The following is a 23,330-nucleotide window of genomic DNA, read 5'->3' on the forward strand; positions in this document are numbered from 1 at the left end:
GGTCCCTCTGACCCAAAGCAGTCTGATTCTATGCTGCTAAACCAGCCACCAAGCACACGGCAAGAGCCACACTCGGGGTTCTGCTCCCACACAGCGCGGAGCAGCACCATCCTCTGCAGACACCAGCGGCACCACAACAGCACTGGGATCCTCACCCCTCTGGCCCGGCTTGCACCGAGCCGGCCGCGCACCTCCCGGCCCCACAGCGCACGAAGCCCCCAGGACCACATCGATCGCTGTGGGCTGCTGCGCCGAGCCTCCACACCAGGTGGAGCCCGGGCAAACCCTTCTTTTACAACGGAGCACTGCAGATGCGCGCTAAGGGCGCAGAGCAAGAGCTGCGCTGGCTCCCACGGGGAGCCCAGGCAGCGGCAGTTCACACACCCGAATCCCTGCAGTCCCTTCTTGCTCCCCACCAACCGTGAACGTCCACCCAACCCTCTTCTCAGGAAGGTCTTGCGACACCAGGGAAGAGGGTTCCCATCAGACACCTCATTCCCACCCAGAGTGAAGGTTCCTTTCTGGGAAGGGCTTTGCCCCTTCCACGTGTTGCCCCCTCCTTGCTCCGAGACCTGCCTGAAGTGCAGCACAAGAGGGGGATGCCCCACGTGGGGCTGGGTCTGCGGTCACTGCTCCTGGAGGCGAGGGTTAGAGGCCCGTGAGATCAACGATGGCTTTAATAAAGATGGCATCATCCCGCACGTAGGAGTTCTTGGCTTCCATCACGGAGATGGGGCAGAAGAGGGGGCAGCCACTGGCAATGTTCATTTCTGTGACCGGTCGCTGGAAGGACGAGGAGGTCACATCAGGTCGGAAGGCGTCAATGATGTGCTCCCGATTGTTCTGGTCCAGAAGCATCAGCGTTACCTGTGGGGAAAGGTGGAAACACACGAGAGCGGATGAACAAGCGGCACTGACCCGGCGACCGGTCACTGGAAGCCTGTGAGATGTGCGAGCACCAGCACAGCCCCAGCCCAGCACACGCCTACAGCCCCAAGAAACGCCTGAGAGCAAGGCCGGGGGAGCACCACCTCAGTGACATTCTGCAGAACCCTCCCCACATCCTGCCCCTCACTGGAAACTTCTGGTGGCAGCACAGAGCTGTCACCCTGACCTGAGAACCTGCACCCAGCTGGCATGGCGCTAACTCCCAGCACCAGCACCCCACAGGGGTGCTCCGTCACGTCCGTGTTGACGTCTCTCAGTGACAGGAGGCATCTCCTCTCCCTGCATCAGAACCTCATGGGCTCAGCCTTGAAGCGTTTCACAAACCCGCAACTCCCAGACCTACAACGTGAGCTTCCAACACGGGGTGAGCATCAGCTGCACCCTGAGCAATGGGGCCATTCCCCTTCCCTCACCCTCAACTCCCACAGAGGCTCCACTTGCCTTCAGCCACGCTGCTGCTCCCCTGCCTCAGCCTCTGCCCTTCTGTGCATCTGCCCTGTGGCACACTCGGTGCTTTCAGTGCTACTGGGGAATCCCCTGGGCAGCCAGCACATCACAGCCCTTCCTCCTCCTGCTCGCCAAGCAGGCCAGAGCAGTGGCATCTACAAGCTTGGGTGGGTGCAAATCTGGAGACACTGACTGCTGGGCACGGTGGGCTCTGTCCCAGACCTACCTTCTGGTTGAAGGGCCACCGGAGCAGTGCGTCATTCGGCCCCTTCATCACCACAAAGAACAGGGACAAGTGGGTCCCGCGCCCGGTGCCGTCCCCGTTCAGGTAAACGCGCAGACACATCTTGTAGCCATACTTGCTCGTGTAGAAAGCTGTCAGAGGCAAAGCAGACACGGGGAGGGTCAAAGGCAGCAAGGCCGGCACCAGCATATTCCTCTGGACTCTGAGGACTCTAACATTGGATCCTGGAAGAAGCCAGGTCCAGGTCTCAAAGCACCTGAAGCATGGAGAAGTGGTCTGGAAAGCCACCAGGTACAACAGTTAGATGCCATCTTAGACTGGCCTGGGGCAGCCCAGGGTCAGGCAGTGCCAAGGCCCTGGTCTAGCTGAGACACTGCAGCACAGAGCAGAGCTCCTGCCCCTGGAGGCACAAGCACCCTGGGCAGAGCCTGGAGCTGGAGCAGTGCCCAGGAGCCGAGTGATTCCCAATGCACCCTCTCAGACCCACCTTGTGCTGCTCATGACTGCTGAAGGAGCTGCAGCTCATGACAACAATGCTGATGAGCAGAAGTAAAACCCCCTGACTGGGTGCAGAGCATCCTGTGCTCACTGCACCCTCTTTGTAACCTGTGGCTGCCCCATCCCTGGCAGTGTTCAAGGCCAGGTTGGACACAGGGGCTTGGAGCAAGCTGCTCTAGGGGAAGGTGTCCCTGCCCGTGGCAGGGGTTGGAGCTGGAGGAGCTTTAAGGTCTGCTCCAACCCAAACCAGCCTGGGACTGTCAAAGCCGGCTGCCTCTGGTTGGAGCAGGGGCTCGGGGATGTGAGCTTTGGTCTCCTGCTGGATCCCAGCCACTCCGCACGGCACAGGCACAGCCGGGCACGAGCTCTGGGATCTCACCTGGGAATGCCCATGTTTGACACCAGACCTGTGGGGGCCACAGAAACACCCCTTGGGAGAGGACCTGCCCTCAGCTGCCCTTAACAGAGGGCAGAGCCTCAGGCCTGGGGGCTCAGCTCACTGCAGGCATGGGGCAGAGCTGAGCTCATTCGCAGCGGGGCTCAGTGCACTGCTATGAGCAGGCAGAGGAGCAGCAGCAGATCCTGTGACTGCCACTGGACGAGGAGCTGGGCATGGGGCTTTGTCACCACCTCCTCCCAGCACTCCCCACTTGTCCTTCCTCTCCACCCAAGGGCTCTCAGGGCAATGCCACCCTCTGCTAGTCCAAGCAGAGCATCCCCACTGCCCCTGGGGCTCCTCAGCACTCCTGTAAACCTGTGAGCACAAAGCCAGGCAGGGAACCGGAGGGAGGATGGCCCCACAGGGGTGGGAGCACCCAGACATGGAACCAGGCGGAGCACTGAGCACCCAGTGCACCACCCCAGCAAAGGTAAAGAGCATCAGAAGCAAAGCAAGAGCCCAGCAAGCTGCCAGTAGCACCGGACAGCCGGCAGCAGGCAGTTTCCAGCTGGAGCTTCCCTTTGGACTGTCCCTGTTCAGGCCCCCAGCGAGCCATTCCCGTGTGTGTTTGCCTTTTTGAACTCGTGATTCTGCCCTTTGCAAAATCCTGTGGTAATCGTGGCGAGCTCACAGCGTGAGTGAGCAGTAACCCTGCTAAGGAAGTCGTGACGCAATTCAGTTGCTATTTCCTCACCTGGATGTTTAAATGCAAACCAAACACATCATTTCCCTTGTTTGTCCCATTCACAGCCTCAGCCTCTCTCCTCTCGGCTGACTCCCTCCAGACTGAACAGCACCAGTCCATGTGCTTCCCTTTCCAAGATAAACCCCTACCTCCACAAGAAACGTTTGTTTCTCAGCTCCATCTCTCCAGCTAAAGCACCAACAATGAGATCTCTGCTCTGAACACCACAATTGGCTGCTGCAGGAAACAGAGCCTTGGACTTTGCACTTGCAAGATAAAGAAGTGCTGCCTTTTCCAGAGCCAGCCCTGGTGTTGGGCACCCTCACCTCCCACCCCCCAGCACATACGAGACATTCATCAGCAGATTGCAGATACCAACCAGCACCAGGAAGTGCTTCTGCTGGCTCACCAAGGAGCTTTTGCTTTGATGGAACAGGTTACAAAAGCCCTGAGCCCTGCTCCTGCTGCCAGAGAGTATCCCGGAGCCTGGCCTGCACACAGCACACAGCACACCGCACACAGCACACCGCACACAGCACACCGCACACAGCACACCGCACACAGCACACCGCACACAGCACACCACGCACAGCACACCACGCACAGCACACCACGCACAGCGCACCGCACACCGCGCACAGCACACAGCACACAGCACACAGCACACAGCACACAGCACACAGCGCACCGCGCACAGCGCACAGCACACCGCACACAGCACACCGCACACCGCACACAGCACACCGCGCACAGCACACCGCGCACAGCACACCGCGCACCACACACAGCACACAGCACACCGCACACAGCACACCACGCACAGCACACCGCGCACAGCACACAGCACACCGCACACAGCACACAGCACACCGCACACAGCACACAGCACACCGCACACCGCGCACAGCACACCGCACACCACACACAGCACACCGCACACAGCACACAGCACACCGCACACAGCACACCGCACACCACACACAGCACACCGCACACAGCACACCGCGCACAGCACACCGCACACCACGCACAGCACACCGCACACAGCACACCGCACACAGCACACACCGCACACAGCACACCGCACACCGCACATCGCACACCGCACACCGCACAAAGCACACCGCACACAGCACACACCGCACACAGCACACACCGCACACCGCACACAGCGCACCGCACACCGCACACAGCACACCGCACACCGCACACAGCACACAGCACACAGCGCACCGCACACCGCACAAAGCACACCGCACACAGCACACAGCACACAGCACACAGCGCACCGCACACGCACACAGCACACCGCACACAGCACACCGCACAAAGCACACCGCACACAGCACACCGCACACCGCACACAGTGCACCGCACACAGCGCACCGCACACAGCACACACCGCACACAGCGCACCGCACACAGCGCACCGCACACAGCGCACCGCGCACAGCGCACCGCACACAGCGCACCGCGCACAGCGCACCGCACACAGCGCACCGCACACAGCGCACCGCACACAGCACACAGCGCACCACACATCGCGCACAGCACCCCGTACACCACACACAGCACACCGCACACAGCACACCGCACCCCGCACACGGCACACAGCAGGAGGCACCAGTGACCGTGAGCTGCAGTTCTGGGAGGAACCAGGCACTCAGAGCACGTGTCTGGATGGACAAAGCATCCTGCAGTCAGAGGTTTCAGCCCTTTCCCTCCCTTGGGCTCTGACACATTCTGCCGACCTGATTCTCCCACCTAGAAAACCCTCCCAGCTGCAGGGATGCAGATGGCATCGGCTCGTGTGGGGCCTGGAGCCGGGCACAGAGGAGCAGAGTCAGCTCCATGCAGCACCTCCCTCCAACCCACAGTCGCTGCAGACGTTCAGGCCAAGCAGCAATGGAGCACGGTGTGGGACATGGGCAGGCTGCAAGACTCAAAGTCCTTTCAGTCACAAACCAGATTTGAAGCAGATTTGGGAAAAGGAAGCAGTGCCCTTCCTGCGGGGGTTTCCAGGCTGCTGCTGACTGAAGGAAATGCCTCTGAACGCACAGTGTCAGCAGCACTGCAGTTCCCGTCCACAAGGGGAATCCTTTCTTTGTTTTTCAAGAGGAAAAGGCCTCTGAGCAGCCTCCCTCCAGAACACAGACTTCAGAGTAGTTCTGAACCAATTCAGGTGCTTTCATCCCGTGGCCCAGCCACAACAGCAGCACTTGGAGTAAAGTACCTGCTCCACACGTGCACACAGCTCTGGCTGGTTTGAAAAGCTCTCCAGCACACTTCAATCCCAGTAACTCCTGATCAGGCAAACCCCAACGCCCCTCTTCATTCTGTTGCGAGATGAGCTTCCACCAAGCAAGAACTGTTTGAAGAGATGGTTTCATCTCACAGCCACCAGCCAGGGAAGTTCTTTCCCCAACAAAGAGGCCAGATCCCAGCCCACTGCTCACTGTCCACCAGGTCCTTTAGGAACAGGAAGAACAGTGGGGCTGGGGCAGCTCTGTGAGGACAGCTCCTTCCTCCAACAGGTATTTAAACACTTCCTGGGTGTGGATGGGCTGAGACAATTTAGACATTGTCTCTGGCACCACCACGTTTCAGGCACTACAGTGTATTGCAGGAGCTCTAATGTATATTTCCTCCCTTCCTTAACCATTTTATTGCTGGTTTTATGGTCTGAATATTACTGAAGGGTTATGATGGGCTGTTCCAGAGCTAAGAGGGCTGCATTCTGCATTATGAGAAATCAAAAGGGTTTTCTGCAATCAAAAAGAGCACCATTTCACCACCAGCTTTGCTTTGCCCACTACAAAAAAAGAGCTGCTCAGGGTCCATGGGGAAAGGGGAAGAGAACAGAAGAGCATCTGAAGGGGCAGCATCTCCCTTTTCAAGGACATCACCACAAATCCCACACCCAGCTGAGACACAAAGGCAATAACCTGGAGAGAAGATGGCAGGAGAGCAGCCTGTGATGGCCTCCTGGCGCTTCCGGGCAAACTCCGTTATCTTCCAGATGAAAACACCATCGTAGGTGGAGGCTTCCATGCTGCGGATCTTCTCCTCCATCTCGGCCATGGCCAGATCTTTGAGCCCAATGCTCCTTTCCAGCTGCCGGACCTGCTCAGTGGGATACAGGGTGCAGCCCGGTTAGAAACAGCTACTGCTGTGAGACCCAAGCAAGCCAGTAGCCACCAGCATCCATAACTGCAGAGGGGCTTTGGACAAGGAACACAGGGACAGGCCAAGGGGAATGGCTTTAACCTGCCTGAGGGGAGACTGAGATGAGCTCTTAAGGCAGAAGCTCTTCCCTGTGAGGGTGCTGAGGCGCTGGCACAGGGTGCCCAGAGAAGCTGTGGCTGCCCCATCCCTGGCAGGGTTCAAGGCCAGGTTGGACACAGGGGCTTGGAGCAAGCTGCTCTAGTGGAAGGTGTCCCTGCCCGTGGCAGGGGTCGGAACTGGATGAGATTTAAGGTCCCTTCCAACACAAACCAGGCTGGGATTCTATGATCCCCTTCAGGGTGACTCTTCAGTGTGAGCTGTTCCTCAGAACCGACAGTGGTCACAGGAGGATTAAACCTGGCATCAGAAGCTGATTCACTGAAGTTCCCTCTTGAATTCTGTCACTCTAGAGAAGATCCATTGACACAACTCAGTGCTTGAGCTCAGAACTTTTCCACAGTGAGAGGAAAAAATTGCCAGTGAGAGCTCTGTTACCTGAGCAGCCAAGAAGTGCTGGGGGGGACCAACAACAGCATTGTGGCAAAGCTAGACTGAGAAGAACCTACACCCAGCCCACAAGGTCTCCAGAGGGGCAATCACTCCTGGCTAACAGGATCACACCAGTGCTGGCAGCTCTCTTGCTGAGAGCACAGGTACACTGCGAAGTGCACAAGTCCCAGCCTGCAGTGCTCAGCAGGGCCTGGGCTGGAGCATGCTGCTGGGGTCAGCTTCTTACACCTCCAGACCGTGCCTGCCACAACGCTGCAGTTCAGCACTAATGACTACACTCCTTTAGCAAGGTCTAGAAGCAGCCTCATAGATCCAGAGAGATCCAGTGAAAAGCTGGGTGCTCTCTCATTGGAAAACCTCATCCAGGAACAACATCTCAGCATCTGCACAACTCGATTACTAGCATAGATCAGAACGCTTTATGCCTGTCAGTTCAATCCCTGTCTTTTCCAGGAACCTTTTAAGGGTTGGGCACAGGCACAGATGATATTTTAGTCCTGCCCTTGGGATATGGGGAGTTTCAGGGCAGGTGAAGCTTTGCTAATAACATGGGAAGGAAGCAGAAAAAGCCTCTGCTCAGGGTGCTGGGAAGCCCAAGGCAGTGCTTACACACCTTGTTACTCAGCGTCTCAATCTTCTTCTGGTCCAGCTGATGCTGCCGGTTGTAGGCTTCAGCTGTCAGAGACACTCTTTCCACCTCCCGGTTGAGCACACAGACAATGTTCTCAAAGGTCACGGTTTTCCTCTCAAGGGCCTCACATCTTCCCAGGAGCTCCAGGGACCTGGAGATCTCCGACTCCGAGTTTCCTGCCAGCACTGGGGCGCTTTGTGATGAGGAAAAGGCAAGAAGAGGCTTCAGGTCTCCAGCCCCAGCCTTGAGGCTGAGCACAAAACTCAGCAGCATGTACAGGTGCTCTGCCAAGCACTTCCTTTCGTGTTCGAGAAGCTCTTCTTTTTCCACCTACATGAAGAGAAATACATCCCCCATTCAGCAAGCTCACCCTATGCTGTCACCATCCACACAACAAACTCCTCCTCTCAAGGTCACAACTTTAAATTATTTTAATTTATATTTTATATAGATTTATATATAAATATATATTTTATATATATATATTTTATATATTTTAATTTATATTTTATATAGATTTAAATTATAAAGGGTAAAAAAAAGTTAAGAAAACTGGTTTGGGGATGGGGTTTTTTAGTTTTAGATGCTGCAGCTCACATACAAAGGGGATGTTTAATGTTTCCCCAGCTGTACACACTGCTCTGCTCTGCTTTCCTCTGGTACTCCCCAGAAGGGCTCTATCAGATGTACTCAGCATCGAAGGACAAAGCCTCATGTAATCCCCCAGAGGAGGGATTTGTATGAACATCACCAACAGGAGCTGGAAAACTAAGTCACATGGAGAAATACTGGCCTGGCCCCAGTCCTGTGCTTAGAGCTGAAAGCAGCACAAACCCCAGAGCATCAAAGCACTTGGACGGCTCCTCAAAAGAGGTTTCCTTCCACAGTGAGCTCATTCTCTGGATACGTCAACTCTGGACAGCAGGTGATGTTAAGCTCCATGTGCAAAGGGTCTGAAACACCACTTTGGTCAAATACCTGAATGCAAGCATCTAACAGTTTGGACAACAGCAGTTTGTAGGTTACTAACACTGGAACTGAAAACAAGCCCCAAGATGAACATCTACACATGAGCTCTTACCACCTCAGTGCATCCAACAACCTCAAATCTGCAAGGCACTTTAGATCTGCCACAACTCTTCACATGGTCCCGAAACTAGAAAGCAAGGAAGGCAATGTTAGATCTTCTGTGTCCCCAGCAGCTCCCTCTCCATCTTGAGGGTGTTTAGGAAACTGAAGGTGATCACAAGAACATCCAGGCCATCGCTAATCGCTCACTGACCAAGCGCACGGTTACACGTGGACACTGCCATCAGATGTAACTTTCACTATAATATAAATCTAGTGCTGACACCTGGAAGTTTTCTTTCTTTTGATGGCTCACTTCTCACCTCCATATGCACAAAAGAAAAAGCAACCAGCACAGGTACATGTTATGGATGCTGAACAAGCTTCACTGAGGACAGAGGAAGGGGAGGATTAAGAATGACTCTGTGAATCAGCCAGCCATTAGATTTTGTAGGCTTCATGTAACCCTTGCTGGGACATGCCACAGCTTCAAACTGATCATTACACATCTGAGATGTGTGTAATGTGAGAAAGCTTCCCACTGGTCCTGCGCCAGCACTTACAGCACTTACTGCAGGTCCAGCTGTGAAAGGGCAGAGGCTCTCTGGGTTCAGCATTCCCTTGCAGGGTGCCAACACCACCACACCTCACCTTGCCTGACCACTGCTGTGAAGAATCAGAGAATCCCAGACCGGTTTATGTTGGAAGTGACCTTAAAGTTCCAACCCCTGCCACGGCCAGGGACACCTTCCACTAGAGCAGCTTGCTCCAAGCCCCTGTGTCCAACCTGGCCTTGAACACTGCCAGGGATGGGGCAGCCACAGCTTCTCTGGGCACCCTGTGCCAGCGCCTCAGCACCCTCACAGGGAAGAGCTTCTGCCTAAGAGCTCATCTCAGTCCCCTCTGGCAGGTTCAAGCCATTCCCCTCTTCCTGTCCCTACAGGCCCTTGGCCAAAGCCTCTCTCCGAAAGAGCTGAGGCCAACAGTGGGTACTGCTACAGAGAAGTGCTGGAGAAGAACTCCCCAGCTGCCAAGAGGACTCCTTTGGGTTCCCACACAGTGCATGATTAATGCTAACAAGCACTGGCACATCATCAGCTTGGGTCTGATACACCTCTCATCATCGTATAGGTGGTGTGTTCTGAACCACCACCATATTCCACATTTAACACCTACATCTGCTACAACAGATGTCGATTAAAACTGTTTTTAAACCACTTTCTTAAAGGCTTCTAGATCCATCTGGCTTGCTTAATGAGTCAGGTTACAACACTGCAGATAACCAACAAGTTTGGAGAAGGACAGAAGAGGGAGTTATTTACACACAGGATAGATCACCCACTGGAGTCCTACAGGAATCCTACAAGCCCAGTTAGTCTCTGCTGGGCTCCAGCTCCAGCCTGCAGAGCAGATCTGTATCCCCAGACCCCAACACAAAGCCCTTCATTACCTCCCCATTTAGAACTCTTTGCTCACCTTTATAATGCTTCTGTCCCCCCTGCCCTGCTAACAAGGGCCTTTGACAACAGCGCTACTCAGAACCTTTGCCCATGGAAGGCAGGAGAGTTTCACATGAATGTGCTTTTCGAAGGTGTTTCCCAAACCCTTGGTTTCCCGGTTTTGAGCCTTGCCCAGGAGCCAGCAGCACAGATTCCATGACACCATTCATTAGAAATTCATTCATTTAGCTGGAGATGGGCTCCCTTTCCCTAACTGCATAACTCCTTATTACCTGTGGGTGATAGAGCCATGGAGGCTCAGCATCCAGACGTGGCAAACCCACTGCTCCAAGAGAAGTGGTGCTGGCAGCACTAACACACAACTACACATGCCATGGGTCATGTTCTCATACCCAACCAGCATTCTGAGCCTTACACAAAGGTCACACCTGCACTAATAGCCACCACTTGTTTCATACACCCCACTTCCTAATTAATGGTCCTGCTTTCCCTCCTGGCTCTGAGAACACCAGTGTCAGCCCCTCAGGGCTCCAAACCCCACCACAGCACACAGGTCTCCAGCAGGCGGGGGTTACCTTCTCCCTTGGGATCTTCTTCCCACAGCCTTCACAAGTCAGCGGGAATTCAGGGCAGACCTCATCGTGAGCCTGTAGGAGAATTGACAGGAAATTGTCCTCTAAAGAAGAGCTCCAGTGAGGGTGTGTGATGAACCCAACCTTCAACAGCAATAGTTTTGTACATTACAGAAGGGCACTGTGCTCCACCAACCTCCACTCCAGCCTTGGCCGTGCTGCTGATGCAGATGCTGACTCATCAGTGTGATCTCCAGGCTACCAGATTTCAGGTGCCTCTGTAACCTCAGCCACAGTTTAAAGCTGCTATAATTTCATATCAAATTACTGCTTCGATGAACAAGATAATCAACAGGAAGCTGCCAGGAACATCTATGTTTGGGCAGGTTGAGTGAAGTAAGCCTCTATCTCAGTAAGATCATTTGTATAACTGATCCCCCGTGATGGTTATCAGACAGAGGAGCTATGACCCAGAGCCTGGTCATCACTCACTGGGCTGAGCCCTCTGGCAGCATCTTCACATTTAAATCAGAAAACCATCTTTTACCAGAAAGAACAAACCTGTTTCATTCACTAGTCAGTGCACACAGGCCAGAGCACACATACACTGTGTCTGGCAGCCAGAAGAGCTGCACAAGCCATCGGGGCAATGTGAACTCAGCAGACACCAGTGCCAGTGACAGCAGCTAAACTGGGAACGCCAGAACGTGCCTCTGTTTTGTGTCATTCCCACACTCCTCAAACCCCTTTACACAAAACCCAGCTGGGACAAGGCACTGCAAATGCCATGAACAAGCAGTTCAATATTCAGGTTAAAAGATAAGTGCAATGAAGTATCCTGCCGTGGTAGTAACGGTGGGGGGGAACAAACACAACCCCCAGCAACCCATCCACAAACCCCAGAAGCATTCATACAGCAGCCATCTGAAGCCAGATGCTTTGGAAACGTGGTCACATTTATTCTTTATTAAAACAAGTTACTGTCTTGGAGGCGGGGGGGGAACCATGCACAGACTTAAATAGTTACCACATCAGAAACTGGAAAGTGAAACCCATCAGTGGCCCAGCTCTGGCTTCTTACTTACTCTCTCCTTTTTATACTTCACGAGTGGCCAGACTCAAGGCCTCGCTGCCCTGTCCCTGCAGTGACCTGCGTGGTTTCGTTTGGGTGGGCAGTGCTGCCTGTACAGACCCTGCCTGTGGAGGAGGAGGAGGAGGCAGAGCACCTTCCTTCCTCCCACTCATTCCAAGGGGCTGAGCCCTTTCTTCTTCCCACCCACTGCTCTCATGTTCTAGAAACACCAGATAGCATCTTCCCCAGGACCCACACACCCTGGCAGCAGAACAGACGCTGTGGCTGAAGGAGGAAACTTTGCTGCAGAGACAACTATTTAAACCAGGAGTATTTAAACTCAGCTTCTCCTGTGCCAATGTGCCAGGCGTGAAACCAACCCCCCCCCCCCGTTCTCCCCACATCCAGCAGTTGTCTGCACCCTCTCACCATTGCCATGTGGTACCCAAGATGCAGGCAGGGCTGTGAAGCTTGCGCAGCTTGCAGCAGAAGGGAACCAGCCCCGCACAGCTAAGCTGAAAGTGCAACTGGTCTGTACGGGAAGTGTTCAAGGCACTCAGAAGCATTGGCTTGAACCCACACAGCCAAACCTCCCAACAAACATTCCTGTATAAACAGTTTCAGGCTCTTCTGGAATCCCCTGCTCCTCCCCCCTCGATACGGGCATCCGAAGAGACGTGATGGTATTGCTGCAGGAAGAAAGCCACCGCACCCAGAAGCCGGAGCAGGGGCTGGCATTCAAGCCTGATCTGCTGCACTCCCACTCCCCCAGGAATGGGGCAATCCTCACGTTTACACCTTTCCCAAGCACACTTCCGTGAGCTCCTGCAGCAGGGACGAGCCTCTGACAGTCAGAGTTGCTGTAAAGGGGCTGACAACAAACCTGGAGGAGGGGCTTTGGACAAGGACCAAAAGGCACTGGCACAGGGTGCCCACAGAAGCTGTGGCTGCCCCATCCCTGGCAGTGTTCAAGGCCAGGTTGGACACAGGGGCTTGGAGCAAGCTGCTCTAGTGGAAGGTGTCCCTGCCCGTGGCAGGGGTTGGAGCTGGATGAGCTTTGAGGTCCCTTCAACACAAACCAGCTTCTCTGGGCACCCTGTGCCAGCGCCTCAGCACCCTCCCAGGGAAGAGCTTCTGCCTTAGAGCTCATCTCAGTCTCCCCTCGGGCAGGTTAAAGCCATTCCCCTTGGCCTGTCCCTACAGGCCCTTGTCCCAAGCCCCTCTCCAGCTTTTCTGCAGCCCCTTCAGGCACTGGAGCTGCTCTAAGGTCTCCCCTTCAGGAGCCTTCTCTTGTCCAGGCTGCCCCAGCCCAGCTCTCTCAGCCTGGCTCCAGCGCAGAGCTGCTCCAGCCCTCGCAGCATCTCCGTGGCCTCCTCTGCACTCACTCAAGTAGGTTGATCTTTGAAACATAATCCATTAGTCCCCTCCTAGCATGGCAACAGTGACCATGAGCACAGATAAAGCTGAGGCAGCAGGAAGGGAACAATGAAAGGGAAGGAAAACTAACAGGAGACCAGAGGAAACGCAGCTGAGGTGGCACCGGGTGCGCCAGAGCACTGCCAGGGCTTTGGCACTCCAACCCCGGCACTGGCATGTCCAGCACGTGGCTCCTTTGGCATCTTACCCTGGCTACAAGATAGAGGGTGGGCTCACAGAACTGTGGAGAGACCCTGAGAATGGGCCTCCAGTGCCTCGGTTTCAAGGGGACACGAATACCTTGTGACAAGGAGCATGAGCTGCTCTGTGCACCTCTCCAGGTCCCCAGGGGCTCTAGAGCCCCCAAGACAGAACGTGCCACACACTGCAGGTACTTTGGGATGTCCTGCTCAAGTCAACATGCCCATTCGTGCTAAGGCCTGCCCAAAGCTTTCCCCACACATGGGCTTAGCTACCACACACATGGTTCTTACATATGGTGACCACACACATGGTCCTTGTGCTGCTGCATGGAGCCCAGCAACACAAGGCTGGGAAGCAGGAACCCTGTCTATAATTGACAATGCCATCTGAGAACAGGAGCTTTCAGAGACTGTCACACCAGTTGGTACCCAGCACAAACTGCTCCCTTTGCTGGGACGCTGGTCACAGAGGTCCAAGGAAGTTTACTTGGCATCACAAATAACTAACATTTCAAAGGAAATGACAAAAACGAAGACTAAGATCCCATCGGTAACCTTGTGGCTTCAGCCCATGGCAGGGGGTTGGAACTGGAGGAGCTTTAAGGTCTTTTCCAACCAAAAGCAGTCTGTGGTCCTGTGCATGGCAGTGATGACACGGGAAACCAGCATCACCTTTCCTCTGCTGCCCAATGCCACAGCATCACAGCTGAGGACAAGGACTGGCAGCAGGGATGTTGTGGTTCCCAGCAGCTTCCCTCATGTCTCTCTCCAGTACAGGAACTTTTGCTTTCAGCATCAAGGGTTTTGTTCACCAGCTCAATTATACACATTTGATCTGGGATTTCTTGGCAGAGGGACAGAAAGGCAGCACTTCACACATGGAAAACCTCTGAAAGCAAGAGCAGGTTTTGAAGAAGGCTGAAGGAACAAGCAGCATTTGAAAGCAGCAGTAGGTTTCCTACCATTCCCTAAACCAGGCTCTGCTCTTCCCTGGTTGCGAGGCAAGACCCCAGAGCATTTTACATAAGCCTGAGCCTGACGCAGCCCCATGGCCAGCAGGAGCCTGCACACTGCTGTGCTCCCACCTCCATGTGCCCACTGCACTGGAAACCCAGAACACTGAATCCGCTTGCCAAGGAAATTAAACATTACAGCGTTGGGACTACCCCAAGTTCCTGTGGGCTGACACCTAAGGGAGGTTCACAGGATCTGGGAACGTCTGATGAGGGATCACACTGCAGGTCTGCTAGGCTACAGCTAACAGCTGCACTCACGGTCACACGAAACGCGCCCAAGACGTGATGTTCACATCTAATGAGGTCACTGCTCAAGAACAACCTGCCACCAGGGAGGGGAGCCCAGGCCTCCCCTCACACTGACAGAGCCAGGCACCCGCGTGTTCACAGCAATGAATTCATCTCCCACAGCGACGTGACGGCCAACCTCTGCCCAGTGACAGCTCCCGCTGCAGGAGACACTCCAGGCACACCAAGAGCATGGCCTGAGCCAACCAGAACAGCACCCCTGGAGGGATCCCCCTCTCTTCTAGCAGCACACAAAGCTTCACCTCCAGTGCTCAGATCACAAGGGACAGTCTTGGAATGGAGCCTCTCGGTGGCCTGCCTGACCTGCATGCTGGACAAGGTGGTGGAGCTCCGGGGGCAGAGGCACCAAAGGTTGACTCCTTTGCCTCGCAGGCAGCATGGGGAGCAGGCTGTGAAGAGGACTGTCACAGCGTGAGGCTGAGAACACTGCTGGCACCCAGCGAAGGGGAGCTGAGACAAACACTACAACTGGGACACGTGCCTTCCACGTGAAGTCGAACCTGTAGTTTCAAACCCCTTTCTCCAGGCTGGCCAAGGCCCCAGGGGTGTGTCTGCTCACAGCTTTGGCTCCTGCCACACATGTGGAGCCCAGGGAGCATCCCCCTGGGGTGCTGCCCCACATCCCCCCCAAGCTGTGCTCAGACTGAGGGGCTTCATCACGGCCCAGAAGGGACACATGGCTCCCACCTCAGAGCTCCTGACAGCCTTTTGCTCTTCAAGGAGCGATGCCCAAAGTGCTCACTTGCTGGGCCACAACAAGGCTGAGCTGGTTTTACAAGCCAAAGGCAGACCCTTTCCAGCCGGGGCTTTCCAGCTCCCCCCACACGCTAGCATTTCCCATGGCTCAGCTCCCACTATGGGCTTGGATGGGAAACTGCCTCATGTCTGGGCAGCCAGATACAGAAACTGCTCTGGGGACTGTGAGGGAGGCCAGGGTCTGTCTGTGGACCCCAGTTCCAGCTCTGGAAAGGAAAGGTGTCAGATCCCTTCTGCCAAAGCAGGAGGTGCTTCTGATCACCTGCATGTACAAGTCAAGGATTCCCCACAAGGAAGTGATCTGGTCTTGAGGCAAACTGCTGGTGAGGTTGGGGCTGGCTGCAAACCACCCCCCAATACATGCCATGACCTGGAGCCAAAACCTTCAGAATAAACTGTAAATGCTGTACTGGATTTTAAAAGGAAGGGTTGTCACCCTGCGCCAGCATCAGTACGTGTGCTTGCCACAGTGCTTAAAATGCCATATCCTGTGCAGACAACACTGCTATAAACCACTGAGAAGCACACCTTGCAGGCAACAGGAGCCAGGTGAAGCAGCTGCAAAGACCAGCAGCTCTGTTCTAAGCAACGTGCAGAAGTCTGAAGATGAAACTTTCAACCTAAGCTGAAAATCACCACCAAAGCCTGTTGGGATGCAGCATGAAACAGTGCAGACCACGAAGCAGGAGGAAGACCATGAAGCAGGAGGACCCCCTGGCTCACAGGCCCCAGCAGCATTTCTGAACAAGAACAGTTTCTCCACACAAAGGCTTCTCCAGCATCTCCCAGTAGGAACACTGGGTCGGAAGGCACTGCCCTGTTACCCTGTCCTCCTGGTCTCAGGAAGCCATACAGCCCCAAAAGGGCTGCAGGCATCCTCTCTGACACCACAGGCTTTGGAGTAACATCTTCTGACGTTTTGCACCTTTCACAACCTTTAACTGAAGTGAGCTCTTCAAAATCAAGGTGACAATAAACTCCAAGGAGAACGTATGCCCTCCAGCTGGACCAGGACAGGTTATCACCACAGGTGACAGTCCCTGTCCTCATTTGCTGAGCAAATCTGTTTCCTGAGAACACCCACACCTCAAAACTGCTTTTAAATACTGCTGTCAGGATTAAGCTTAAAGCTTCGTTCTCCTTCTGTCTCAAATGATTCTGTATCTCCCGAGATGAGCAAGGCATAGTTAAAACCTCCGTCTTGGGTAACAAATGGAATTGCCAAGGCTGAACACCCCCTGCAGCCCCCTTCTCCCATCCCAGCCCTGGGGGACAGGGTGGGGAGGGGGGATAAGACGAAGAAAGGGAGCCGGTGGTAGGAGAAGCCTGGATAAAAGGCACATGAGAACTGAAGATACATTGGTAAGCCAGAGCAAGGTTGATAAAGCAGAGATGTGGCAACTGGAGGTACTGGAAGGCAAGAAAAGAAACAGGTCAGAGCTGGGAAACGTCAAACTCCCTCCCTGGACACCACAGGGCAGGTTCTCTTGGACTTTCCTCCTGCTGTAAGGGGCCAGTTTTAGTTTGTACAACCCTCCTCAGACTTTCCACCTGAATTGAAAGGCTCCTGCCCACAGCCTGCTTTGCTCTTTGTACATTCAGGCAGACTCATTGGGAAACCCACGCATAGAGAGATTACTGGTTAGAAGGAACCCCCCTCAGCCCCGCCACAAGCTGTGCTACCCAAATGCCATGTAATAGTTACAAAATGTGAAAAAAACGCATTTATAACCCCAGACATGTGCTCAGCATTGCAATACTTCCTATGCTCCACACAGCTTCAAGCAGAATGCAAGTCATGCCCAAGCAGATTGCGCGCTGTTCTGTATGTCCCTTTGAGACCTGGACTTTGGCCTGCCTGAACAGAAGCAAAACTGAAATCAGCTTTATTGTTTTGAAGCTGAAGGGCCAGAGCTTTCCAGCTGCAGAACATTTTCCTTGTCCATGCCCCGATGGGATCAGCAAAGCAGAAGGGACAGCCTCCTGCAGTGTAAGTGGATACAGCCCCGATGGGATCAGCAGTGCAGAAGGGACAGCCTCCTGCAGTGTAAGTGGATACAGCCCCGATGGGATCAGCGGAGCAGAAGGGACAGCCTCCTGCAGTGTAAGTGGATACAGCAGCTGGGCAAACCTCCCTCGGCATGAACACAGGGGTTTAAATTAGCAAACGAATCTGCTCTCAGGGACTTTCCATGTCCTGTCGGAAATAGCGCAGCAGCGAGGGACTTTCCAGAGCAGAGCTGGGGCAGGACGTTAACACACCGCCCCGCCGGGGCCAAGCTCAGCACTAAAGCAGGGAGCCTCGCCACGAGGCTGGGTCTGACACTAGCCCACAGCACCCAGAGCGCTCTGAACTAACCCAGATGTTTTGACATCATTCATCAGCCCTCCTCACGCACACATACCAGGGCTGCCCGGCCTGATTAGATGCCACAGCTCCTTGGCAGGCAGCTGGCTGGGAGGAGAGGACACGAGCCAGCGGGTGCCAACTCCCACCAGTTCCCAGGAAAGAACCAGCTTTTCCCATGAGGGCACGAAATAACCTTCCCCTGTCAGACTGAACAGGGAGCTGTGAGTGTGCGAGAGGCTCAGCCCCAGATGAACTGGCCAGTGTTCCTCTGAATCTCCACTCCTTCCCTCACGCAGAACTGCCCCAAGACTAACAAAACCTGTGAGAGCCACAGTCAGTGCTGCAGACCCGCAGCCCAGGCACCCCCAAGCCCACCTCTGATCTGGTTTAGCAAAGCACTAAACAGGACCCTTGAAAATCAGGTGGAAAGTTTAAAAAGAGGCACTTGATCCAAATGCTCTTCAGTATTTGGACAAAAGATTCTGGGGCATCACACACACCTGAAGCCTTGCAAGACAGCCTTCACAGAATCCCAGACTGGTTTGCCTTGGAAGGGACCTTAAAGCTCATCCAGTCCCAAACCCCTGCCACGGCCAGGGACACCTTCCACTAGAGCAGCTTGCTCCAAGCCCCTGTGTCCAACCTGGCCTTGAACACTGCCAGGGATGGGGCAGCCACAGCTTCTCTGGGCACCCTGTGCCAGCGCCTCAGCACCCTCACAGGGAAGAGCTTCTGCCTAAGAGCTCAGCTCAGTCTCCCCTCTGGCAGGTTAAAGCCATTCCCCTTGGCCTGTCCCTACAGGCCCTTGTCCCAAGCCCCTCTCCAGCTTTCCTGCAGCCCCTTCAGGCACTGGAGCTGCTCTAAGCTCTCCCCTTCAGGAGCCTTCTCTTCTCCAGGCTGACCCAGCCCAGCTCTCTCAGCCTGGCTCCAGAGCAGAGCTGCTCCAGCCCTCAAAGCATCTCCATGGCCTCCTCTGGGCTCACTCAATCAAGACTTATCCCAGGGCAGCTCATTGCCCTTTTGAACTTCTAGTGAAGTTCTGCTGACTCAAGCCTGCATGCAAACACTTGTAGGATCACACAGGAGCATGCCTGACAGCTGATGGTTTCTGCTGAGCTCTGCAGGAACTCTTTAAGACTTTTTGTAAACCCAGGAGAAACAGCTCAGAATTGCTCACCAGTCACAGCACCACCACCAGCACTGGAAGCTGCTGAGAAGCAGGATTTGATTTAGTTAATGGAGCTGAGCTTTCTTACTACAATCACCATTTCGAACCCTGCCGTGGGCATCAGACTTCTAGTCACTGCTCCAGAAACCAAGCCAGGGTCAATCAATCTGCAGGCCCCAACAGCACAGCTCCAACCTGGAACCTCATAAAACACACTGTACCCTGAAACGCAACTCCCAGACTCTCGGTGCTGCATGGAAGTGAAGCTTTAACTTGACATTTATTCAGTCATCCATCAACATCACGAACCACTTCCAGGTCTGTCACAGTGAGGGCTTCACAGCAGAACACCCATTTAGCACCCTACATCCCCTCATCTTTTGGACTTAACTTCCAGCATAAAGAAGCAGAAAGTTCTAGAGAGCAGGACAGGAAAGCAGAGGTGCAAAAGCGTCTCTGTTAATGGGCTCAGCAAGCCAGGCAGGATCCACAGTTTCCAGCATTGCAAAGAGAATCCAAATGTTAGCCTCGGCCAAGGTTCTAGACACACATCTCAAAGCTCCATGAACCACAGGGCTACAGTCTTTACCTAGGGCAAGTGTCAGAGGGAAATAAAATCTATTCCTTATCTCAGGCCCCGCACATGGTGGTTCTTCCGCCCCAGGAGGAATGACAAAACTGTCCCTTAAGGAGCACCAAAGTATATATTCATTCACAACTGCTAGTGCATTTCAACACCACAAATTGCCACAGCAGAGGTGAACTGCTGGAAAGCACAGGGAACACAGCGTCCACTGCCATCCTCAGCTCAAACACTTCTCACAAAGCACCATTTAGCTGTATACATGCTAATGACCAAACACCCCCAGCCACAATTAAGGCCTGGATTGAAAAGCTGGTGTGCTCCTTGAGAAAGCAAGAGTCAAAAAAAACACTGTCTAGCAGGATCGTGGGCCAGAGCAGCTCAGAGTGACAGGTGCCCAGCCAGTGACCAACAGCCAGTCCCATGGCCCTGGCAGCTACAGGGCAGCTGGCTGGAAGCAAGGTCATGGCCAGGCTGCTTTCCCCAAGCTTACGGGTCTGAAGCAGGTCTTGGGTTCACACAACACAGAACTTCACAACCACCTCATGGCACAGCACAGTTTGCTTGTCTTTCATAGCAGAAAGGAGTTGGAGATAGTGAGTGGATCCCATCAGGGAAGGGACGTGCTTGGTGCCAAGCAGATCTGACACTGTTTCAGCTCAGCCCGTGTGCTCAGCAGGGCATGCAGCCCCAGCACAGCCAAGAATCTCCCCAGCCCATTGCTTAGTCCAGGGAGTTAACAGCTCCCACCACCACCATCAGTGTCCAGGAAAACCACCTGAGCCTCCCCCAGACACACAGGACAGAAGAAGGACACAGACATCACAGGCCTTGCTCTGGTCTTTACCTCATACTCTTTAATAGTGCCCTTCCAAGTGCAGCCACTGTTAATACAGACAGCCGGCAGACTTTCCACCTCCCGACGAGCTGCGTTGTCTGGGAAAGCCTAAAATGGAAAAACAAGCAAACCACAAGCATTACCAGGGGTTGCAGTTTAGGTTTGGTCTCTTTGTTCTTTCTCAAGACCAGTCGCCCATCCCGTTGCCACATCACATCCTCATAGGTGTGCTAATGGCAAACACATCGTTATTACAGCGTTTAAGTGGGCCACCACCACTGCAACATGACCTGGATTTCAGAAGCTGGGGAGTGCACCACATTAACCAGAACTCTCACTACCGAAACAAACGTTTCCTAGGAAGAACGAGTTCTATGAGCTTGGGTTTTAAACGCAAACTGCACATGGTATCAGTGCCATCAGAGAGCTGCTTGAGTTTTCAAAATGCGTTTTTACTTACCGAGCTTGTTTCCAAGATAGAAATTCCCTCTTCAAAGATCCCCTCCTGAATGCAGCTGGCACACTTCTGAGGTCCAGCACTACCAGACAGAAAAATAATCATCAAACACAACAAGAGACCAATTTATGATTTAACAAAGTGATTTCTGGTAACTTTTTTTCCTGTTCTGAAAACATCACTGAGCCTTTGCTCAGGGGTATTTCCGATTCCCATTTCTGACTCTGGCTTTTTTTCTTCTGATTAACCACAGATTCAACTTCCCTCATTCAAAGGCAGGAGCGAGGCAGAGCACCAGAAAACTTTTCCAGAAGCCAGCTTGTGTTTTGTCATGTTTTGGCACAATTACCACATGATGACTTTTAAGAGCAAGTTCCTTCAGTGGCTGTGATGGAGAGTGAAGCAGATGGGTGATCCACCTGGACGGGCACCTGAACAGCAAAACCAACCCATGGGATTCTGGAAAGGGAACTCTGAAGCACCTCCAGAACAACAGAACAAGTCAGAGATCACACATTCCCTTGAAGATGATCTGATGCTGCACCTCAACACAGCTCTCTCACTGAAAGGCACTGAAAATAAAATTTTTCTCTCCTTTTCTGCTTGAAAACGCCTTTCCAAGCATTTTGCCATCAGACCGAAGGCACAGTTACCTTATAATTTTCTTCAGGCAGTAGGAGCAGTAGCGATGCCCACACTGAGCTTGGAACGGCCGCCTCAATATGTTCTTGCAGTCGGAGCAGAGGTATTTGACCTCTAGTTTCGTTCCCAGGATCTCCTTTGCAAATCCTGGCTGGTTGAGATCCAGAGAGCCCGGAGGGGTGTTGTTCGCTGCTGCCATGTGAACGAAAAGTTCCGGCTGGACCTCCAGAGCCTGGAAATAAACACATTTTCCCTTTGGATTACAAGCGCCTGAGGCAACCTTTCACATCACCAGTGCGCTGCTACACTGGCAGCCAGACCCCATCCACACAGGGATGTCACCAGGAGCCTGCCTCCACCCGCTGAAGAACGTGGCCAGAAACTTTACAGTTAACTTTAGAACTAAACCCAGGCCAAAGGTGGACGGAGCTCACTAAACCCCCTCCGCGTTTATTGAGATGCAGCTTATTCGGAGAAATCCGGGTTTCTGCCCCAAAACACTGTGAAAAGCCGCCTTAAAGCTGATCAGGGAAGAAACCGCCTCAGTGCAGCAACCCCTGCGGGGACCCCGTGCGGTGACCCCGGCCTCCCGCAGCACCCGGCGCTACATCCCACCACCGGCCGAGGGAGCCCTCGGAACCTCCCCGCGGCGGGGCGGGGGGCGCTGGAGCCGGTCCCCGCGCGGCGGTAACGAGCCCCTTCCCCGGGCGCCCCGCCAAGGCCCCGCACTGCCCGCCCCGGCTGCAGGAGGGGCCTGGCCCGAGGCGGAGCGAATTGCAGGACAGACCCCGCCTCCCCCGCGGCCCGGCCCCGCCGCCCGGTACCGGATGGAGTCGGGGGGGGGGGGGGGGGGGGAACGGCGCCGCACTCACCGCCGCCTCCGTCCGTGCCCCGCACCGGAAGCGCCCCCCAGGCCCCGCCCACCGGACGCGTGTGGCACGCCCCGCCCCGCCGGGACACTCCCCCTCTGCCCCTCCCGGCACCGGCACCCCAAGTACGCGCAGACACGGTCCCTTGCTCCGTAACCCCCAGCCGTCAGCCTGCCACCCCTGCCCAAACACCCCCAGACACACACAATCATCTACCCCCTATCCCCCACACTGTCACCCACCCTCTCATCCCCCAGACACCCCCCCCATCATCCCCTCCCCCGCCGCTGTCATCCCTGCCCCAAACACCTACCAGACCCCTCACACTGTCACCTACCCCCATCGGTCCCACACACTCTCACATCATCACCCACCCCATAACCACCACACTGTCACCTACCCCTGTCACCCCTCGACATCCCCACATCCATCATCCCCCATCACTCCCCCAAGCCCTGCTGCCACCCCTGCCCCAAACACCCCTCAGGCTCCCTCCCACTGTCCCCTCCCCTTAGCACTCCCAGTCACCCCGTCACACCATCACCTCTCCCGTGTCACCCCGTCACCTCGTCACTCCGAAACCCGACCTCCCGCGGCTGGGCCCAGCTCCACCCTGACCCCCGCCCTGCTTCGCCGTCCTCCCGCAGCCGCCCCGGGAGAGGCCCCAGATGACCCCCGTCAGCCTCCTCGGCTTATCCGGTCGTTCCGGGGCGTCTGGCGCCTCCTCACCTGGGCACAGAGCGTCATGGCCACCGCGTCTCGGCACGGCGCGGCGGGGAGCGGACACCGCCGCGGCAGGGGAAGGACGGGCGGGTTCCGGTTTAATAGAAAATAACCGAATGACGCGGGGGAAAGGCGCTGAGGTCACGAGAGGTGATTGCACAGCGGAACTCCCCCGGCAGAATGCCACAACCGCCGGGTTTA

The 23,330-nt window shown here is 54.8% G+C and overlaps 1 protein-coding gene across 4 annotated transcripts; it reads right to left on the reverse strand.

The window, feature by feature from the left end:
- Nucleotides 1-385: 385 nt before the first annotated feature.
- TRAF2 (TNF receptor associated factor 2) lies at nt 386-23,330 on the reverse strand. Of its 4 annotated transcripts, none has more exons than XM_061479783.1 (10): nt 23,136-23,330; nt 21,549-21,769; nt 20,899-20,977; nt 20,448-20,546; nt 10,731-10,802; nt 8,709-8,783; nt 7,610-7,957; nt 6,207-6,384; nt 1,622-1,770; nt 387-867 (listed from the first exon to the last, which is right to left on the reverse strand). In XM_061479783.1, the coding sequence occupies exons 1-10, from the start codon at nt 23,151-23,153 to the stop codon at nt 649-651; spliced, it is 1,458 nt and encodes a 485-aa protein (XP_061335767.1). In that variant the 5' UTR covers nt 23,154-23,330; the 3' UTR covers nt 387-648. The 4 variants fall into 4 exon arrangements, with proteins under 4 accessions (XP_061335769.1, XP_061335767.1, XP_061335768.1 ...); XM_061479784.1 differs by lacking the exon at nt 23,136-23,330 and adding an exon at nt 22,410-22,463; XM_061479786.1 differs by lacking the exon at nt 23,136-23,330 and adding an exon at nt 22,153-22,305.

The sequence above is a fragment of the Pezoporus flaviventris genome, unplaced genomic scaffold (assembly GCF_033815535.1).
Source record: "Pezoporus flaviventris isolate CSIRO_AGI_PZ_B2104156 unplaced genomic scaffold, CSIRO_AGI_Pfla_v1 ptg000154l, whole genome shotgun sequence".
In the NCBI taxonomy this organism is placed as follows: domain Eukaryota; kingdom Metazoa; phylum Chordata; class Aves; order Psittaciformes; family Psittacidae; genus Pezoporus; species Pezoporus flaviventris.